At 40.0% G+C, this 21595-nt stretch overlaps 3 protein-coding genes across 8 annotated transcripts; all 3 read right to left on the bottom strand.

Annotated features, from left to right (window-relative positions):
• Positions 1-117: 117 nt before the first annotated feature.
• abhd14a (abhydrolase domain containing 14A) lies at positions 118-8518 on the bottom strand. Its single transcript, XM_085158720.1, has 5 exons — positions 8119-8518; positions 7116-7396; positions 6843-6958; positions 4900-5135; positions 118-1745 (listed from the first exon to the last, which is right to left on the bottom strand). Exons 2-5 carry the CDS (start codon positions 7376-7378, stop codon positions 1563-1565), a joined length of 798 nt encoding a protein of 265 aa, XP_085014846.1. The 5' UTR covers positions 7379-7396; positions 8119-8518; the 3' UTR covers positions 118-1562.
• Positions 8519-9394: 876 nt separating this feature from the next.
• Positions 9395-18369, bottom strand: hyal2b (hyaluronidase 2b). Of its 4 annotated transcripts, none has more exons than XM_085158717.1 (4): positions 14969-18369; positions 12489-13472; positions 11943-12032; positions 9395-11853 (listed from the first exon to the last, which is right to left on the bottom strand). In XM_085158717.1, exons 2-4 carry the CDS (start codon positions 13440-13442, stop codon positions 11464-11466), a joined length of 1434 nt encoding a protein of 477 aa, XP_085014843.1. In that variant the 5' UTR covers positions 13443-13472; positions 14969-18369; the 3' UTR covers positions 9395-11463. The 4 variants fall into 4 exon arrangements, with proteins under 4 accessions (XP_085014843.1, XP_085014842.1, XP_085014841.1 ...); XM_085158716.1 differs by lacking the exon at positions 14969-18369 and adding an exon at positions 13928-14950; XM_085158715.1 differs by lacking the exon at positions 14969-18369 and adding an exon at positions 13846-14950.
• A 127-nt stretch (positions 18370-18496) lies between these two features.
• Positions 18497-21416, bottom strand: tusc2b (tumor suppressor 2, mitochondrial calcium regulator b). 3 transcript variants are annotated; one of them, XM_085158722.1, is made up of 4 exons: positions 21250-21416; positions 20385-20629; positions 19382-19502; positions 18497-19285 (listed from the first exon to the last, which is right to left on the bottom strand). In XM_085158722.1, the coding sequence occupies exons 2-4, from the start codon at positions 20531-20533 to the stop codon at positions 19220-19222; spliced, it is 336 nt and encodes a 111-aa protein (XP_085014848.1). In that variant the 5' UTR covers positions 20534-20629; positions 21250-21416; the 3' UTR covers positions 18497-19219. The 3 variants fall into 3 exon arrangements, with proteins under 3 accessions (XP_085014848.1, XP_085014850.1, XP_085014849.1); XM_085158724.1 differs by having other exon boundaries at positions 21338-21360; XM_085158723.1 differs by lacking the exon at positions 21250-21416 and adding an exon at positions 20750-21236.
• Between the last annotated feature and the right edge of the window lie 179 nt (positions 21417-21595).

A 21595-nucleotide genomic window follows, 5' to 3' on the forward strand; every position in this document is an offset into this window, starting at 1 on the left:
GTACAAAAATTATATACAGAAAACTTCTACAAAGAAAGTCATATAAATACATCAAGGTTAAGCTTAAGGTTTGTTCCTTCTTAACATGGCAGCATGTTGAATGAAATATACAAAGCACAGATTTTTTTGCCTTTATTTTAAGCAGTGCACGTATTTTCCTTTTTCCATGATTGTCCAAACTCATTGAAAATATATTACATACAACTTCAATATTATATAATACAAGAGTTGGTTTTTAAATTATTTTTACATTGTTAACACTTTCTTTTACTGTTTTTTAAACTCCATTACTTTGAGCATCAAGTGTGTTTGCTTTTGTTTAGCACAGCTTGTGTTGGACCCAGAATGGTTACCAGATATTTATAGAAATGCTGTTTGTTAAATGTGAAACTAACAGAAGCTTTCAAATACAGGTGGAAGCAACATTTGCTTATTTACAGTAACCTACATGTAACCCACAAAAATGGTAACAGTCACTCAAACCACATTAAATATTTTTTACATGCAACAGGCGATGAGAAAAACAAGAATCAAAACTCACCACTATACAAGTCTCTGTTTTTTTGTTTTTTTAACAAGATAAGCTGAATTAGTCTTGTATTTTTAGGCGGCAAAGGAACTGAAAAATAATGCATTCGTGACATCTGAAATACTACATTGTTAAATGTGAAATTTTAAACACTATTTTCCAAACCACAGAGTGTTGACCTGTCCAGGGCGGACACCCCACCTCATCCTCTATAACAGCTGTTCCCTTGTCAAACTTTTTTTTTTCCCTCTACAAGAAATAAGAATTCTGCTGATTTAAGTCACTACAGTCAACCACTGATTGGCAGAAAAAGAACATCTTCCTGTCTTTTCCTAATCACTATTTCTTGACTTCAGTGGAAAAAGCCATGAAGTAAAAGAAAGATGTGGGAGAGGGCTCGACTGCGTTTACGTTAGACTAATCAATAATGTTACAGCAGATGCTGCTGATGAGCACCTACTGTGAAACTTTAATGTTTCATGTAGGCTTCCTGTGCCTACACTAAAATTGGATAATGATAATCCTAAAGGCTAAACCTTAGATTTACTTTGATCATCATTTTTAATATAGTTCATGTCTTTCTTCATATATATTTTTAAATAAATCTAAATTCTTTACAGAGAGAAACAACATCATAAAAGCTAATTTTGTTACAGCAGCCTAGTGTTCATACGTCGCCTGTAGGTTTATCATAGCCTGTCACTGGTGGTTTAAAACATATAAACAGCAGGTTATGGCATAACATGGAAACTACTGGAGCTGGATTGAAATGCAACCATTTACCTGCATGATTTTTCAGTTATATTTTTATGACAAATCAGATGGTGTGTCGCTTTGAACTGTGGGTTGGCTTTACCTACTGCCCTTTCACAAAGCATGGTCCAGTGTATCCTATGCTAAAGGAGTTTAAAAAGGAAGCACTGAAGCACTTTCTTTAGTATGTAGAGATTTCAATCAGCTCCTATTATACTTCCAGGTCACTACATTCAAAGAAAAAAATGACTATTCCATCCTAACCCAGGTATTCTGCCACTTATTTCAGTTTGCTGAGGAATTCAATCAATCCTTGGTGAAATTCTCTGGTTTTGTCAATATAGCAGGCATGGCGCGCTCCTTCCAGCTTCAGCACGAAGTGATTTGGGAGTTGTATGAGGTTCTTGTGGGACTGGGCACCCAGATTTGTGTCCTGTGCTCCAAACACAATCAGAGTGGGAGTCTGAAAAGGACACAGGACTAAGAAGTCAAAGAGGAAGACACACATCCTACAACATAAAACATACTCACAACAGTCTCAACAAAGAGCAAGTTTTCTGCCTCAATTGTGGGGTAAATATGCTGAGTTATGAGAGAATCTTATATATCTATTACATATACATACACACACACACACACACACACACACACACACACACACACACACACACACACACACATAAAAACACCCAGCACGCCCCTGCGGGCGGTTTATCCTTCAAGCTCGGGTCCTCTACCAGAGGCCTGGGAGCTTGAGGGTCCTGCGCAGTATCTTAGCTGTTCCCAGGACTGCGCTCTTCTGGACAGAGATCTCCGAAGTTAGTCCCGGGATCTGCTGGAGCCACTCGCCTAGCTTGGGAGTCACCGCACCTAGTGCTCCAATTACCACGGGGACCACCGATACCTTCACCCTCCACATCCTCTCGAGCTCTTCTCTGAGCCCTTGGTATTTCTCCAGCTTCTCGTGTTCCTTCTTCCTGATATTGCTGTCATTTGGAACCGCTACATCGATCACTACGGCCGTCTTCTTCTGTTTGTCTACCACCACTATGTCCGGTTGGTTAGCCACCATCATTTTGTCCATCTGTATCTGGAAGTCCCACAGAATCTTAGCTCGGTCATTCTCCACCACCCTTGGGGGCATTTCCCATTTTGACCTCGGGACTTCCAGGTTATACTCAGCACAGATGTTCCTGTACACTATGCCGGCCACTTGGTTATGGCGTTCCATGTATGCCTTGCCTGCTAGCATCTTGCACCCTGCTGTTATGTGCTGGATTGTCTCTGGGGCATCTTTACACAGCCTGCACCTGGAGTCTTGCCTGGTGTGATAGACCCCAGCCTCTATGGATCTTGTACTCAGAGCTTGTTCTTGTGCTGCCATGATTAGTGCCTCTGTGCTATCTTTCAGTCCAGCTTTGTCCAGCCACTGGTAGGATTTCTGGATATCAGCCACCTCCTCTATCTGCCGGTGGTACATACCGTGCAGGGGCCTGTCCTTCCATGATGGTTCCTCGTCTCCCTCCTCTTTCTTGGGTTTCTGCTGCCTGAGGTATTCACTGAGCACGCTGTCAGTTGGGGCCATCTTCGTGATGTATTCTTGGATGTTCGTTGTCTCATCCTGGACTGTGGTGCTGACACTCACCAGTCCCCGGCCCCCTTCCTTCCGCTTAGCGTACAGCCTCAGGGTGCTGGACTTGGGGTGAAACCCTCCATGCATGGTAAGGAGCTTTCTTGTCTTTATGTCAGTGGCTTCTATCTCCTCCTTTGGCCAGCCTATTACCCCAGCAGGGTACCTGATCACGGGCAGGGCGTACGTGTTGATGGCCCGGATCTTGTTCTTACCGTTCAACTGACTCCTCAGGACTTGCCTGACCCTCTGCAGGTACTTGGTGGTTGCAGCTTTCCTAGCGGCCTCTTCATGGTTCCCATTCGCCTGCGGGATCCCCAGGTACTTGTAACTGTCCTCTATGTCTGCAATGTTGCCTTCTGGTAGTTCAATCCCCTCAGTTCTGACTACCTTCCCTCTCTTTGTTACCATCCAAATACACTTCTCCAGCCCGAACGACATTCCAATGTCATTGCTGTATAGCCTGGTAGTGTGGATCAGTGAATCGATGTCTCGTTCACTCTTGGCATACAGCTTGATGTCATCCATGTACAGGAGGTGGCTGACAACTGCTCCGTTCCGTAGTCGGTATCCGTAGCCAGTCTTGTTAATGATCTCACTGAGGGGGTTCAGGCCTATGCAGAACAGCAGTGGGGACAGAGCATCTCCTTGGTACGCCACATCCCCATTGAGTTCCCGATGAAGGCTCTTAGGGTCCCATTGATCTTGTACAATTCTAGGCATTCCAGTACCCAGCTGTGGGGCATAGAGTCATAGGCCTTCTTGTAATCAATCCAGGCAGTGCACAGGTTGGTCAGTCTGGTCTTGCAGTCTCGGCTGACTGTTCTGTCTACCAGTAGCTGGTGTTTTGCGCCTCTGGTATTCTTGCCAATTCCTTTCTGTGTCCCGCTCATGTATTGTTCATCTTAGCCGATATGATGCCTGACAGGAGCTTCCATGTAGTACTGAGGCAGGTTATTGGTCGGTAGTTGGAGGGGAGTGGTCCCTTCTTGGGGTCCTTGGGGATCAGGACCGTCCGACCTTCGGTTAGCCATTCCGGGTGTCCCTCGTTAACTAGCAGCTGGTTCATTTGTGCTGCCAGACGCTCGTGGAGTGCAGTCAGCTTCTTTAGCCAGTAGGCGTGAACCATGTCGGGTCCTGGTGCTGTCCAACTCTTCATACTGGAGACCCTTTCTTGGATATCTGCCACTGTGATGGTTACTGGACCCTGTTCAGGGAGGGTCCAGTGGGTGGACCTGAGGGCTATGGTCTGCCCTCAGATCCACTAGCCACTGAGCATTGCCGTTATGGGTTGCGTCCTTCTCCCATATGCTCTTCCAGTATTGTTCCGTCTCCAGCCTTGGTGGTGCTGTTCTCTTATTATTGTTCCCTTGCCACTGAGAGTACACCTTTGCTGGTTCTGTGGAGAACAGCTGGTTTATTCTCCTGCCTTCTATTTCTCTGGTGTACCTCCTCAAGCGGCTGGCCAAGGCTGTGAGTCTTTGCTTGGCAGTTTCCAAGGCCTCAGGTATGGACAGATTGCTGTATTTCTTATGCACCTTCTTTGTCGCACCTTTCTGCAACTCTGCGTAGTAGCATTCCAACAATGCCCTGTTTTCGTCTCTTACCCACCGATGCCTTCTTGTTCCAGTAGCCCACTTCTCGTCAGGGTGCCCTGGTTCCTCAACACCTGACGCGGACCTTGTTGATCCGGGCGACGTCCGAGCCGGCATGCCTTCATATTTATGTATCTCGCTCATATCTGCGGTAGGCTCGCTTAGCATAGGGGGTCTAGCCTTAGGACCCTTACTGAATACAGACACCCCAGGCAGGAATCGAACTTGCGATCCTCTGCTCCAAATATATATATATATATATATATCAGGGCTCGCAAAATCGCTAGTCCGACGTCCCGGAGCTAACTTCTTATTTGGTGCGCATCTATAATACAGTAAGTACTTATAGTTATTGTATTCAGAGATCACATCATTATTTATGCCTCTCTCACCTGAATATTTTGGTACTGCTGTGCAGAGTAACTCCGGGTGCCAACTGGTGCTATAGGGATAAAACCGTGTAGCTGAGCACTGTTCTTCATGAGAAAGGGGAGGGAGTAATGTCCACTCATCGATGGGCTCAAAAGCACAGCTGCCCTCACCCCCAAAGACTCCATGAACCTTGAAAGGAGATCCACTCGACTTTGGTCAGTCTTCAGAGACTCCGAGTCTGGTGATTTTCCATATCCTTAAAAAATATATGAAAGAAGGGGGATATATATATATAATTTAAATAAACTTAAATAGATAACACTACAACACTACGCTACATATATAAAAGCTAATTTACACCTAGTGCAAGAAACTCTCACAGGTTTAAGCTGAATTTTTTTTTAAGTATTTAAAGTTACAATTCTTCGAGTATGCGTAGCACCATCTTGTGAGAGTACAGAATGTGACATCACCGGGTTGGTTGGTTATTGCTAATCGACTGACATTAGTTTGTGTCCGCTAACTAGTGAGAGAACTGATAACTAGGTGGGAAAAAAACTAAAAAGTAGTCTAAAGGAATCCTTTTTGTGCTGCCCCTGGCTGATAAATGAGTTTTATGTTAATAATAAAATACTAAAAAAAAAAAAAAAAAAAAAAAATCAAAGATATACTGTTGTCATTCACTCTCTGTCTCTTAAGCAGTAACTGGTTATTCATTGCTAGCTAGCTGGACTGAAATGGGAAAACTGAGACGTTAGCCGTAATGTTCGGTATTGTAGAGTAGTTTATTATAGAGGACTGTGTGCAGGAGAGCCTGTTGGAGTGAGGTGTACTGGTGGTTCACCGAAAAAAAGCTAAAGTTTTTCTTTACTTTTCCTCATGGTGTCAGGTATACATGTATATATTAAAGTCTGGTTTGTATCAGGGGTTAGGTCTTTTCTTTTTCAAACCACATCTAAAACACTTTACAAGATAACTGGTTACAAAAATAAATAAACCTCCAGGTTAGCCTCCTTCATTTACATTTGTGCTCTTCCTCACTTCTAGTATGAAATAACTCACTCAGTGAGATAATGTTTTCAAACTAAAGAGTTTCCACAGCAGTTTTCCGAGAGAACTTCTAAACACAAAAATGTGAATCAGCTTTAATACATGTCCATTGTAAACAAAGCAATCATTCCTAAATTTGTGCAGAGTGGGATTTTAAAGTGTTTTCCAGTATTCCCTTTTGTCGTTTTAGGTGTTTCTAGTTAATCTGGTTGCTCAGACCGCTTCTCAGTTCACCTTGATTTGGAGCAGAGTTGGAAACTACATGCAAACATCAAATTTCAAGTAAGGCTTGTCCTGCTTACATCAACCCAGATTTAAGTCCTTTTCCGAAATCACAAAGTGAGTACCAACAATCCATATAACATACGTAATCATACATCTGTGCTCATCGGCTAGCATGAGTATGATAAACTAGACTGAAGTGAGCTTCAAGGTCTGCAATCATACAATGCAGGTAAAAATATTTTTAACCACAAGAGTGCGCTATTAACTCATGAAACCGGAGCTTACTAAACCAACTGCACTATTGAATAACTACAAAAATGTGCATGAGAAAACTGCTGTAGCCTACTTTTTACTTTAAATGTATGCTGTCAGTCGACTCATCTCATAAACTCAATACATTAATAAAACTTACTGACTCAATTTTCATTGTAAATATAATTTTGTTTTCATATAACTGAGGAACGGCCAATAGTGTGCACACTTTGTTTTATTGTTTTACTGTATAGTTAAACTTAAGTAATTATTTTGTAACTAATATACTGTTTCCGATAGCAAATACTTGTAATAAGCAAGATGATCATCACTAGTGACACATGAAATTTCCCCTTGTGGGACTAATAAAGGCATATCAAATAAAGGTATATCAAATTCTTAGTGCTTGTGACGTTTGATTCAACTTAAGTTCTACCTGGTAGGTCCATCGCCAAGGCCTGATATCCATTAGTTGCCAGCAGGGCCATGGTACCAAGTTCTTCCCAGGTTTTGGATGTGAAGGCCTGACCATGCAATAAGACAATTTGCAGCCTGCACAAACACATAACTGTGTTAACCGGGATTTTAGAGCAGACACAAACCAATCATGTGACAATCACCATCGCCATCTGGTTTATTAACTAATTTTGTAAATTGGTTTGCTATTAATTAAAACTGGAATGCATGCTATGTCCTCAGATAAGCTCACCTTGGCAGTATCTGCCGTCCAGCTCCATCCACTGGTAAAGCTTCTCGGAAGAACAGCGGGGGGTCTCCGGGCAGCTGTCCGGTGCGAATAGACACATTGATAGTTGGAAGTGGAAGAGGAGGGGTGGCCATTAGCCCCATTTTTTGAGCTTCCAGGGATGGCTCCATGCTGCCCTGGCGAATGGATGGCAGCAGAAGGTAGAGCAGTAACGTGGCCAACAATACCAGGCCCAGAACAACGAGACGATTACGCAAGAAATTCATTTCCTCAAGATGAAAGATCTAGAGAAAGCGGTAAACAGTAAATTGTTTGAAAGCCCTTCATATTATTCCGGTTCACACAATAGTGCTATTTGTCTGGCACTGTATAAATGGATGAAAGGACTAGTACCCAAACCTGTGGTTTTACTTGCACAATATGTGGTTACAAATTGCAAACTTCACCTGTATTGTTAAAGTATTTACTGTCACATTGCTGATAAACACAGCTGATTTTCATCTTCACATCTAATAAATAGAGCTGACTGGTAAAATCTTTAATGTAAAGCTACCAAGTGTTTGTTGCTTGGCAGTTCTTCACTTAATTAGGTGGACATTAACATTTAGAAGTGAACTGGTTTTCCTTAAAAGATTGAAGGTGAGATCCTTTGGAAACAATCATCTAAATGCAAGCTGAGACAGACTGCAAATGAATAATCCTTGCACACCCCGCATGAGACACTGTTCACTCTAAAGGTGCTTAATAAATGTCCACTGGACAAAAATGTTTGGGGACTGGTGGATTTGCAAGGTAACAGAATGAACAAATGAACAAAGAAACCTAGACACAGCCAGGATTAGTGACTCCAATTGTTTGGTGCTGCAGTCCAAAACAGTAAGACGACCAATATAATCGAGCCAAATAAAAATGACAGCTAGCACCAGCTAATTGTATTGCTCCGGTACTAGCTAAACCCGCACAATGGGACGCTGCGGGAGGCGACCTGCGTAATGCAGCAACATACCGACACAGAGGAGGCAATTAAACACGTTCAGTGACGGAGGGGCGAGGCTTTCTTCTCTATCGTCATCGTCCTCGGCGTTGCTGGTTGCCAGTGATGGGAAATGTTGCTGAAAGGCTTCGGTTCGCTGCTCGTTTGGATGGCTAATTTAGCTTTTCAAAGTGAGAGGAGAAATTGTACTTAAAGACAGCTGCACATCTTTATTCTTCTAACAAAGTAAATCCAATTACCCGGTCAATGAACGAGTGGTTGCCGATCAACTCAAAGTAGACTAGATATTAACCAACAGACGAGAAAGACAGTAGCGCAAACGCATTATAAAGAATTTTTGTCCGATATAAATTAAATCTACCACGATTTTAAACCGACTTTTTCTCGTCGGAGCACTTTAAGAGCTGCACACAACACTAATCTCAACGGCACTTCCCGTTGAAAGTTTCTTTCCCGAAAGCGAAGAAGTGAATTATTTTTGTTTTTTAAAGGATACTTGGCTTACTTTTAGAAAATGCACATAACAAAGCTTGCAGCTCCGCCAGAAATAAAAATAAAACAAAATAATAATAAATGTAAAGTGTAACTGAGTGCTCAAAAGAATGTTAAGCTTTAAAGTAAAATACAGTACACGCCATTTATCCCAAACGCTGTATAAAACCATAAACCAAAGTCATATCTCTGAAATGTAATTCAAATGTCTACCTGGATACCCCCAAACTCAAGACCATACTTTTAGTACTATCTCACATCAAACTTAACTCTTTAAATCTTTATGACATTTTTTTAAATGTATTTGAACCGCAAGTCAATTGTGATAGGCTGTCCTAAAAAAAGGTATTTCATGCACAACCAGAACTTGTCATTTCTGTTAAAAAATATTCCATACTAAGAATTAACTTGTGTTCTTATATGAATTAAAGCACAGTGGTGGAGGGGTGATGATTTGGGTTTGTTTTGGTGCCACAGGACCTGACTATAATAAAAGGCATTAATCCAAACATTGAGTCAACCATGAACCTCAATCTGATTGAAATGCTGTTGTGAGACCTTAAGAGTGCTGCCCGTAAATGAAGCTATGAACTGAAGCAACCATGTAAAGAAAAGTTTCCCAAAATTCCTCAATGATGTGACAAACTGTTAAAGTCACACAGAAAATGCTTACTTCAAGTGACTGCTGCTAAAGGTAGCTCTAAAAGCTCTTTTTCATATGACTTTGCGCTCAGAATCTCCCTGACAAAGCAGAACCTCCTTTCTGCTACGAGTAAGGAAATAACAGACAAACAAATCATATATAAAGAAATTTTAATAATGTAATTCTCTAATGCAAAATACGAATATGAAATGTTTTAAATACAGAACACTTTGATTTTGTTAATTTGCTTTGAAACAATAACCAGTACATTTCAGTTACATTATTTATCCTAATATTGAACATAATTACTGATCACAGAATCACAAAATCTGCTTTAAATAGTTAAAAACTTTCTTCTTGTTCTCGTTCTAATCAAGTTTTACTGTGCAAGATCTTTATTTTTGTGCTTTTTGCATACTATTTGAAATAATATGTTGAGAAACATTTGCTGTAAAAGAATATCATGTTTATTATTTAAAAAAAGACTTAAAAATTTTTGGATACTTCTTAAAAAAATAAGATGAAAGCTGATGGAGAGAGATATAACAACCATTGAGGCGACCCTTTGATTTTCAGCAAGATTCACAGTGAAACAGAGTATTTCCAATGTGACACATTACACGTGAAAAGCCACTATAGCACTGTCATGCACTGACAGTATTCACTCAGTTTCGTCCCTCACGACATGTAATGACACCCAGTCCAACTCTACATGAAAGTAAAGTGCAGAACTTGAAGACCTATGCAATATAAGTACATATAACATCACAATTCAACACCAGCTGTGCAATTCTGAGACTACCGTGTTTGTGAAAAACCACCTGCTGGCTTCTTTCATAACTCATTTTAGCTACTGAAACTAGTACCTACTGTATAAAACGTGCAACTGCTCAGCTATATTGGGAACAAACAATTCTGAACTTGCACCTAGAGTAATTGCTGTTCACACAGTATCACCGGCAAGATCCTTGACACAACTTTTTTTTTTCAGTCGGCTAATATTCAGTTAGACAGTTGCAAACAATTTCAAAGCAATCCTTTTCAAAGCAAGTACATTTGGTTATGAATGGAGCAAACATATAGCCTATTCCAGTACATCAGACACAAGCTGAAATCAGCTATAATCAGTTATATTGAACTTTTAGCTGCTCCCTGCTTTCAGGGGTCGCCACAGCCGTTAGCTCCACATGTTTGACTTGGTAGATTTTTTATACTGGATGCCCTTCCTGATGAAACCCTAAAGGGATCTGTTTTGTCTTCCCAGGATCAAACTGGGGGCTATTTGGCTTGTTGGGCAAATGTGTAAACTACAGTCAGTTATAGTGTCAAGTTGTGTTTAAATTGCCAGTCTGTTTTCACAGTGATATCCATTTAAGTTGATGGATACCTTGTAACATGTATGTATTTGCTCTGCACTGTTTGGTTATAATAAAATTGTTAGCCATGATGGAGTTTATATCAATATAAAGCAAGGACATAAAGACTGCAACTGCAAAAAAGAGCCGGTTGTAGCCCTGTTAAGGCACAATATTGAACTGAAAACGAGCAGGTCCATCCTTGATGTTTCTCTAAGCAAAAAAATACAAAAGAGATTTAAGACTGGCTTGTATTTCATTTATAAGACACTTAAGAGCTCGATATTCATACTATATAATACTATTATAATGTAGTGTCTGTTTTGCCATGAGGCACCAATAACCTGTAAATATGTGTGCGTCTGTTCCCTTTTATCTTTGGCTTCTCTTCACTATGGAGACAGTAAAACATTTACACTAAGGTCCTGTAAAGCTACTCAACATCCATTTATCTGGTGATTACTTTGAGAAAAGACTGATTTTAGACATGATTTTCTACAAGGTAATCTTGGTGGTAGGACATTCATTTCAGCCCATTGTTATAATGATGGGTTGCCTTTATATAGCGCTTTTCTAGGCACCCAAAGCGCTTTACAATTCCACTATTCATTCACTCTCACATTCACACACTGGTGGATGCAAGCTACAGCTGCCCTGGGGCAGACTGACAGCAAGTTGTTGCTGCAACTTGCTACCCACAGATATTTATGTTCCATCGGTCTGCATGCCAGGACAAAAACAGCTTGGGGAGGTCTCAGATTACTTGGTATTGTCAATGCATCAATATAATTTCCATATTTATGCATAAAAGTCTAAACTGTCCACTTCTAGGCTCGCTAAAACAGTAAATAGTTAGTCTCTGTTTCCTCAATGCAGAAGAGTAAGGAGTCCAAGCGGAAGTAAAAGGCAAAGAGGCCAAGTCCCTAATACAGAGGAGGCTCTATTGGGCTCTTTTTCTTTCAAAGTACAGTCATCACCCCTGTACCCACTGTAGCACTGGCACTGGAAGTGCTTGTGGAAAAAAGTCTTCTCAGTTTGGCTGAGCATTCCTGTAACCTTGAGCTGGCCACTCTGACTAGTTATCTTGTGTGTTGAAGGGCTGAGATGCAGATATATATCGCCGTCCGATATTCTGCGAAGACAACGGCCACTGAAATTACATAGCACACGACTGCAGTGCTCTGCTGCTGTGGACACATTGAGCAGGTACCGACCCAGCGGTCCCTTAAGATAATCATTTAGGGTTGAGCAGTTGGCCTGGAAGACAAAAAAGAAACGTTAACTTGACTTACCATTAATCACCAAGCAGCTCATCATCAAAGAAGCATAGAAAATACTGTTCTTACACTGCTGCTTGCATGAGAGGTGTCGCCCCAGAAGATTACACCTGCAGCTCCAAGTGCAACACTCTCACCGATTGTGGAGACCAAATCTGTCTAAAAACAAAAACAGTTCAGGGCTGTTCAGTGAAATACATACAGTAACCTGTGTTTTAGTAGGACAGTCAAATATACAAACATTTTATATCCAGTACTAATGTCTAGTTGCCACTTGAATGGGATTTCCTAACAGCTGTATATGGAAGGTGTAAGTGACTATAAATACTGATTTAATTTTATAATAACTCCACCAAAACATTAAAATTGAGAACCTGAAGATGTTCGTGCTGAAGGACAACAAATTGGTGTGTCTCCCTCAGAAACAGATGGTATAGTTTTATTTTTTAAAAAGTATATTTATGTTCATCAAATTTAGGCTAATGTTGGCTTTGTTTGCTTGTGTGTTGTTGCGTAATGTAAATATAATAATAATAATGATGATCTAAATTAAATCACACTTGTATTGATCAAAGTGTAATCGTCTTATATAAAATGCTGTTCTAGCCAACTAACCTCAGTTAGAAGAGTCGTTTGACTGATATAGGTAGGTCGGGTGTAAACATAAACAGGACGTGCTAATCCATCCCCAACAGATGCCAGGCGCATTGCCTCCTTCACCCTGTTCCGGACAAAAAGGCGCCCTTGGCTCGTTGAGCGTAGCACAGGTTCCATGTATACTGACGGGAAAAGTGCTGTACATTCCATCCACAACCAGTTGAGATGATTATTGCGGTCCACCTCCACTGAAGGACAGTGGCCTGTGTAGTTTTGCAGACCATTCTTGTTGTAGTCATGGTTGTAACAATCTGGAAACAGGTAGAAGCCCCACAGCTGATTGGGCCTCATATTCTTGGCCAGTTTCAAAGTCTCCTGCATGAATCTTTGAGCCGATAGCTCAAATTCTTGTTCTGCAACTTTCTCCACTTGTTTTGAGGTCCATGTAGGGTTCTTTTTGGCTATCATTGCACAGGATTTATTTCGATAGATAAGTTTAGCATCCCAATTTCTGACCCATATAGGGCGCCACTCCTCCCAGTCAATAACAGCCAAACCTTTTGCCCCTGGCACTTTTATGTATTTTTTAAGGCCTTCAGGCATCTTTTTTGAGTGCTCAGTGAGGCTGACAAGCTGTGGAAGGCCTCCATTCACCACACTGCCATCATGCTTATAATAGGGATACAACCCAAGACGTTCCTTATAGAAGATTGTAAGGTTTTGCCCCACAAAGCCCTCATTAGGGGTCGCTACAATGTCAAACTGGCTCAAAGATAAGGTTACTCTATGTCGTGGTTCACACTCCTGTGTTGGGGCATTCCAGGCAAGAAGAACTGGCTTCTGGGTATATAATGGCCTTCTTGTCTGCTTTATATCTGCAGAACAAAAGGCTGTCCACGATGTAAACACAGTCAGAAGCAACCAGGGCAGCTGGCCAGTTGTGGTGAAGAAAGGGTGAAATGCAGCCTCCATGGTTACAGCTCACCCTTCACCCCTCTTTGTCTGTAAAAGACAAAGCAGTTTTGTTAAATTCAGCCAAAACCTAAACGAAATAGTTCAAATCTTAGATATATAGATATGGAAATCGTTCGCAAGCAAAGCGCTTGCGAGCTTTGCTCACAAAGGTTTCTGTGAGCTATTACTACATTATTACCTCATTACTCATTTGTATTTCCAAATAATACCAAATAAAGTAATACAAAAAAACTTCCTCTATTCTTCAGGAAGGAAATTAAAACTACTTTTACTTACTTTGAAAATAGTTGTGAGAGGATAGCTAAATAGGCTACTGGTAAAAATGTAATGTTAACATATATATACATATATATAAAAAAATATATATATACTTAAAAAAAAATACATTACCGAACGTTACCTCGCCGTTAGCTCAAAGTTTCATTGAAACGGACTACCGTGCTAAGTTAGCTAACGGCTGTCTTCTTCGTGTCCATTCTAACCTGTTCCGCTGAAGCCGAGAAGTTAAGTTTATTCCATTCATGTAATCGTCGGGTAAGTTATTTTCCACTGCCCTGCCATGTGAGGAATAACCTCACTTTTTTCTATGCATATCGATGACTACTAATTAATCAATTCTCCCAGACCATGGCAGCAGTGGTGAGTTGAGCAACAACAGTTCACTGCATTTACTTCCTGAGCAGGGGTGTGTTCAGTTATTGAAAGACGTATTTTATCCGCCTTTTCCCGTTTATCTTCCTAACAGTGTTTTTATCATTTTACATTACTTTACAGAATAAAATATTTCACCATGATCACAGCTTCATATGGCTTGAATTTGAGGGCAAATGTACATAGCAGTAAAACCTACCCCCCTCCTCGTGAAGTTAGCCTGTTCTCCGAGTTCTGCGCCGAAGGAAGTTTCACTGATAAAAGCGAATCTTAGATTAAAATCTAGTGTTTTGCTCCTGATTTAGATCTGATTATCACCCTAACCTGAATGGATGAACTGCAGCACTCGGAAGTGGAATGGAACGGTTATTTTGCTTCCTTTTGTTTAAACAAGAGCTTTATAAATGCAAACTAAAAAATATTAACTATACGAAAGTTTTTCCTTAAAAAAAAGTCTAGTATCCATGATATAGTGTATTTAAATCGATATGCACTATAGATGATTGATGCATTTTCATCAACTAGCTTAAATGACCAGCAGATCACACTAAATTTTGGAAATGGTGACCTCTCAGGTTTATAGGCTTAGTTGTGGAAATAATGGATTCTATGCTGAGGTTTAAGAGACATCTGCATTGGTGCTCTGTAAGAGAATGTTTTTACAGTGAGGTTGATTTGAATTGTTAGGCAGTTTAGAGCGAGAAAAACTCTCATGTGCAGTGGTCCCCTGCATTAAAATATAATTGATAGCATCAGTTATACATCTCAAGATATTTTTTAAACACTAAAAAGTGCTATGCCACTGCTGTGAATACCTTCGATTTCTTTTTAAAACTGTCATTTTTGAAAAGAGTAGTAATTATGTGTCTTACCAGCAGTCTTTTCTTTTACTTTATAATCTCCAAATGAAAGTGGATCAATCAAGCTGTCCACTTGTTAAAAATAAATACAGCTCAGTCCTTGTGCTCTGTGCCAAGAGTCTAGAAAGTTCTCCTAAGAGATCTGTCTAACAGAGGATACAAAAACAGTTGTTCCTTGCTATTTAAATGTCCAGGAAACCCCACCTCTTAACCACTAAGTTGCACACGCAAGTGCAAACTCCTCACTTTATAGTCTTACCTGGTCTTAATTTTAAAGCGTGGTAGTTAATATAGGAAGCTACTTTCATCACTAAAACTCAGTGGTGTGACTTTACTTCTCAAACAGGATTTCTGCCTGCTGGGTCTTACATGAATCAAGTGTAAATTTTACATGGGTAGGCCACATTCACACAAACACATTGGGTTTTGCAAAACAATACATAATCCAGTGCGAGGATCCTAATATATGTTTTCAGGATCATGGTAAGTAATATCACAGTAATTTAATACTTACTGTGACACTTGGAGACACACAGACTGCTCCCTTTCAGCTAATTAAATCAGATTACTGTAAGTGGTGGGTTCCTGCTAGGCTGCATCTGAACATAGTTTTCAGTCTCCTCTGTGAGAAACAGGAGTCTGAGACCTCTTTCTCAATAAAAATGTATGCAATCTATATTGGGCCTCCTGAGCTGTCAAGAAGACAGCCTGAGCTTTTTGTTTGCAGTGATTTGACCAACATACAACACTGACTTTCTTCAAAGTGACTGGCATTGCAACTTCCACTTTTTATAGCAACAAAAGAGATTAACTGATGTCTTTGCAGATATTATCTTTGTGTTGCTAAAAATGTTCTTCTATCTTAAATATGAGATTATTAACATCAACTTAGTACTGAAATAGTACTATAAACAGCAGGAGTCCCATTTTCAACCTACGCCCATACTTCAGGAAGCAGAATGCTGAGTGAGACAGAAAGGATTGTACTCAAAATTGTAGAAGGGGAGTCAGATGTATAAGTATCAGGGGAGGAGGTGGAGAAGGGCCAGACGCTAGAACACGAAGGTGAGAGCTCAGAGAAAGACAGCAGCTTTCGAGGAGCATGAGCAGGAACAAAGTGACAGCACCCGGCATCCATTATGAATACAAATAAACATTTTGTCTAGAGCTCTAAGAAGTGGAAATTAGAGCCTTTTTAGTTGAACACACACACACACACACACGCATAAATTCAGTTTAAAATCAGCTAAAACGTTAATTTCTTAAACTGTTTATTCTGTTGATTTGTTTATTTAATATTAGCTGTGTGTCCAGTAAACTCTACCTCTCCTTTCTTTATCAGTCAGAAGACTAAAGATAAAACTGTAATTTTTGAAATAATGTGTTTGTTTATGTATTTGGTAGGCACCCCATTAGCATCGTTCTAAAGCACAGCTAGTCTTAAATACATTTGGTTAATAGGGTATTTGCTGCATTTAAAGTTGATGTATTTAAAAGTATAAAATAATGTAAAAGTTTTGTTTGTTTTTTTGCTAAAACTTTTGAGTTTTACTTTTTTACTTTACACTTTACAGAGTTTCTGGTCCCTGTTTTGATCTTATTATTTTGCTGGTATTGTTTCTCCTTCTCATCACTGGGCTTGTTCCTTCTGTCTTCCACTCTGTCTGTGTCATGTTTAAGTCTTCCTGTCTCGTAGCATTTATTACTTCCACCTGTCTTTTTTGTGCCTCGTGTCATGTCACTCATCAGTCCGCAGAATATAAAAATAGTCCTGTCCTCATTTTTTGCCCTTGTCAGACTGTTTCCCGTTGCATTCGGTGCCTCTTTCCACACATCTTGATAAGAACATTGTTGAAACTGTGTTTTTCTTTTTCTTCCTTTAAACACAAAATGTATTATTCCAAAAGAGCATTTTTTTAATGTGTCCACCAGAAACTCCAAGTAATATGTAACACTTTGCCGCTTGTGACCTCTGATTGTTATCGTGTCAGGTTTTCAGCAATAACAAATAAAATGTAAACTAGACTGAGGTGCACGTTTTCCACTTAATCCGAATCCACCCAGTTATTTTCCACAATCTGAGTTATCGACTCTCTTTCCTTTGAAAAGAGTTTTTATAGAAAAACTCATCAACATGCTTATAACAACAAAGCACATATTTTCATTCTTGACCTTTGTAACCCAATTGTGCTATTACTTACACCTTAAGAAAAAGCTGTCAGATATATCTATTAGAAGGTGGAATAATTTAAATACTCCTTTAAAAAGACAAAAGAATATATTGACATTACTGCATGGCTTAAAATGTCATGTGACCTGTCAGCAAAACCAGAGGATATGTGGTTTGCAGAGTCAATTTCATTAATCCTGAGACTGCAATTCACCTCGTGGCCTTTTATATTTGTTCAGCTGTGAGAAAACAAACAACAAAAAAGTAATAACATGGCATGTCTTCCCCAGACTGAAAACAGTACGTACCCACAGAGGGGGCAGGGGGAAAGCCCAAAGACTGCAGCAGAGACACTTCATAAAAGCAATAAAGTGTAGTGGATTTTGGCACTCAACTCTTTATCCTCTAAGAAGAGCAATATTAAACAGCTTTATCAAAAAACCCTTTCCCATGGTGACTGCATTGATAGTCTTTACTTCTGTCTTAACTTCATCCATAACTCATTAGCAGATGCTCTTATACACGCTTTACATCCAAGTGCTGGTTTGCCATCGCAATTTCCTCTACAAGTGCCTAATTTTGTTGCAGGTGGAGGTCAAGAGCGACATTTCAAATACACATCCACCTTCAGCTCACTCCAGTGTTTAAAAACTCTGTAAAAAGATTCAACTGCCTGTTATATAAAGGATTATTTGGCAAATAGTTTCTATGAGCTTTGAGTGTTATATAAAAGTTTATCCGTCTTTAAATAATTAACTCTTTTACTGAAGTCAAATTCAAACAGGATAGCAAAGCCTTGGCAAGTCAAACTACTGAAAACTTAAAAGTACTCCAATCCAATCCTCGAAACTTGAAATATTTTAAAACCTTTAATAACATAATTTAATTTGATTACTTGTATTAAAACTCATGAAAAATGCAGTGTCCACCAGGGCCAGACTGATGGCTTTATAGTCATGACTCCACATTCCCAGAAGGCACCTGAATAGTTTCCAAGATTAGTTGATGCCATTCCCATGCAGCTCTAAATTCCAAGAGCTAACCACATTACAAATGTCAGGTGTGGTTACCATATATGGCAGGGGCTTTAACTCCCTCCCCTTGCTAGAAGATCTTAATTTCCCACCATGACCTCTGTGTAATTAAACTGTAGTTATCTATCCATCACTGTTAATATAGAAACCCAGATGACTGTCTAGGGCCAAAGAAAAGCACAAAAAAAAGATTAACATGAGTGTCCATGTTAATCTTCTTTTGTCTTCACTGCTCTTACTAATTTTTACTGGAACATTTCATAATGAACTGTGATTGTGTGAAGTTACGGTACATTGAAATGTTCGTCTGTAAAGTTTGGATACAGAAAAGGAATGTGATTTAATTCAGCATTTTATTTTGTAATTAAAAAACAGTTATAATAAATTAAAAGTTAAACATTGTATGTCAAACCAGCAAAGAAAACAACAGGATCTGTCATTAGACTCACTGCTGCGGTGCACATCTTGTGGCTCTGAGGTCACTGAAGCCAGTCCTTCCAACATTAAATTGTGACATTAAGGGTTTGTGAGCCACTGATTGTCAACTCATTGGGCTGTCCCATAAGTAGATCCTGTTCCATGCATAATGAAGCGAGTCATAATGTCAAAAAACGTAAGTGTGCACTGGCAACTTTTCAACTCTTGCTCAGACCCCTTTGGAGGGAAGAACATTACATTCTCCTTCAACTCTTTCAGTTTTATGAATCAAACCAGAAGACAATCTACTGCTAAATATTCAGGCCTCAGTCATGTGTCATCCCTAATCTGCACACAGTCACACTTACATGCACACAAACCAAGATCTGTAAACTGATTTTCCCCAGCTTGGCACCAATCTAGATCCCCACTGGTGACCTATTTTGTGTCTTAACTGCACACAAGCCAAAAACAGATCACATGCAGAGGCTCAGCACACAATGCATCAGCCTGTCCACATAAGGGCATCAAATATATCAAGAGATCATGTTATTTTGAAAGGTGGTTCAGGCTTCCATCTGCAGTGGGAGCCGAAGGACGGAGTTGACACAGTGGCTAGTCCGAGACACTCCTCAGACATTGTCAGGCTTCACAGATGACAACTGGGAAATCTACATGGATGCACGGATGGTCCAGCTTTATAATTCCCTGTGAGGACACGAGAAAATAAAACGATTTGGACACATGCTACAGAGATCTGGTGTTAGTGTGTAAAGTCTTGCTTTAAATTTTTAATTTCCTCACCTGAGGTGTGAGGTTTTTCTGAATCTTCTTCAGCTTCGCTTTTTTACGGCCGTTTCTTGTCACAATCGTCTCTTCGTAGAACTCATGGGCCAAGTCACCGTCTTCATCAAAGAACATTGAGCTGGAGCAAAGACACAAAATTACTTGCACACAGTAATTATTTTTAATACACACAAGCTAGCTTGCTTCTTACGCACATATTGTGTAAATATTTCTGGTCCACATACTCTAATTTGTGTATCACAAAGAACACTACATCCACATAAGTGTGGTTTTAAGATGTCAAACTTAAGGTGTCAGAATACACCTTAAGCCACTTCCCATTCATGTGTGATGTGCAAAAAAAAGAAGAAAGAAAGAAAGAAATGTTGGCTAAAATGAAAACAGTGTCTTCCTGTGGGTTAAATGGCTGGTTTTAAAAGGTTAACAGTGTGAGGGGGAAAAAAACAAAAAAACCCAAAACAAAATGAAAAGCAAACAACCAGCTCAGTATAAAAGTGGTGCGTAAGAGGGTAGTTAAAACCACTACAAGTCTGTTAAAGTCTGCTTGTGTCCAGTCTAAATACAGTGTGGAGAATAAAAATAGTGGACACATTAGCAGGGAGAACAACGTCAGCTGATCTGGTGTGATTCACTGGTTAAACACCATAAATCTTAGGACTTTATCTTTTTCTCTCTCAATAGTGTTGGCCAAAGGTTAATGTGTAACTCTGTTTCACCGAAAACATTTTTACAAAGAACATTTTCAACCATTCTTTACGTTTTCCCCCCTACGAAAGAACACATTGTATCACATTACTGTTAAATATTTTCAAAATCTTTGCAAAATCATCACACACATACATGGCCCAGTTTAAATAAGGCCGGACAACATGCATGAAACAATCATTTTAGAGCACTGCTTTTGAGTTGGAACCTCAGTCTACTCAAAAACCCGGAGACGACACAAGTCAACAACAATGTCATAAATGAGTGTCTTGGTGTATGACGACATTACATTTACCTTCTTCTTGTAAAGACAAAAGGAGTGGCACCCGGGAAACTTCGAACTCTTGCCAGTGTCTGCTCATTTCCATCTTTGGTTGGATCGTCTGAACTACCTGAGCCAGAAAAAGGCCAAAATCCTTTGGATTTGGAGCCGCTACCTCCCATCTTCAGCTGCAGCACATTATTTTCTCGGGTCCCGAGGCTGCCAGTGGTGCTACAGTGTTACTGTACAAGATGAAATGTGCCTTCAGGGTGTGACACCTGTGAAAAGTGGCAAATAAAGGGTAGCTTTAGCTGCTTTCAGGCAAAACATAATGGCATAAATGGTATTTATTTATTTAGTTATTTTTTACAAAATGCTACTTTAAAAAAGGCCGAGACCTGACTTTTCTTTAATCAAGACAAGCCCGGACTGAGTTCAGTTATGATCATTTTCTGCTGTAGGCCAGAAGCATGACGGTGCTAGAATAACACAGGAGCCAAAAATCACGCACGCAGTCACGCTTCGGTGTCACGAATTACAAATGGTTAGATATGGAGTTTAAATCAAACACAACAACATGAAAATCTGCTTCTATCTGTCTAGTAGAAGACTTGGTAACATTTTGAAGCCATAGCAGTTAGCTGGTAAGCCTTTCCCGACATCAAGATCAGTCTGTCACCACAGTGCTGAGAAACGTATCCCGGCTGCACTAATCGTAGCTGCTTTTATGCCACTTTATGTACCGTCTGCTAACATCACCATTAGCTTTATTACTAGCATTAGCCAGGTCAACATGTTCCTAAACAAAATAACGTTTACTGACGTCGCCATGGGCTAGCATGGACTGATTTAACAGTTCATGCTGTTCCTCGTCGCTTTAGCTTAGCGGAACACATACCTAAATTGCGCAGCAGTATGCTCGTAGGTAAGAAATTCTCTTTGATGAATTTATGTTACTGGCTCGCTAATTGTGTACAAGCACAGACCTCATAACACACAAAGCTACGCTAAGTTGTTTATGCTATCTGACGGCCACGTTCTTCTTCTGTCTTTTCCCTCTGAAGCTTGGTGCAGAGACGCTGTGGTGAGCTAACGCCATCACGTGGACAGGAATATGAAACCGAAAAGAAAATGTCTCTACATTTCTGTACTAGTGACTTGTACATTTTGATCGCATGTGGCCCGGAACTAGTGAAACTGTCCCTTTTTTCAAGTGTATAGAATTTTAACTACACATTTAATTC

This window comes from Neolamprologus multifasciatus, chromosome 5 (genome assembly GCF_963576455.1).
Source record: "Neolamprologus multifasciatus chromosome 5, fNeoMul1.2, whole genome shotgun sequence".
Lineage (NCBI taxonomy): Eukaryota > Metazoa > Chordata > Actinopteri > Cichliformes > Cichlidae > Neolamprologus > Neolamprologus multifasciatus.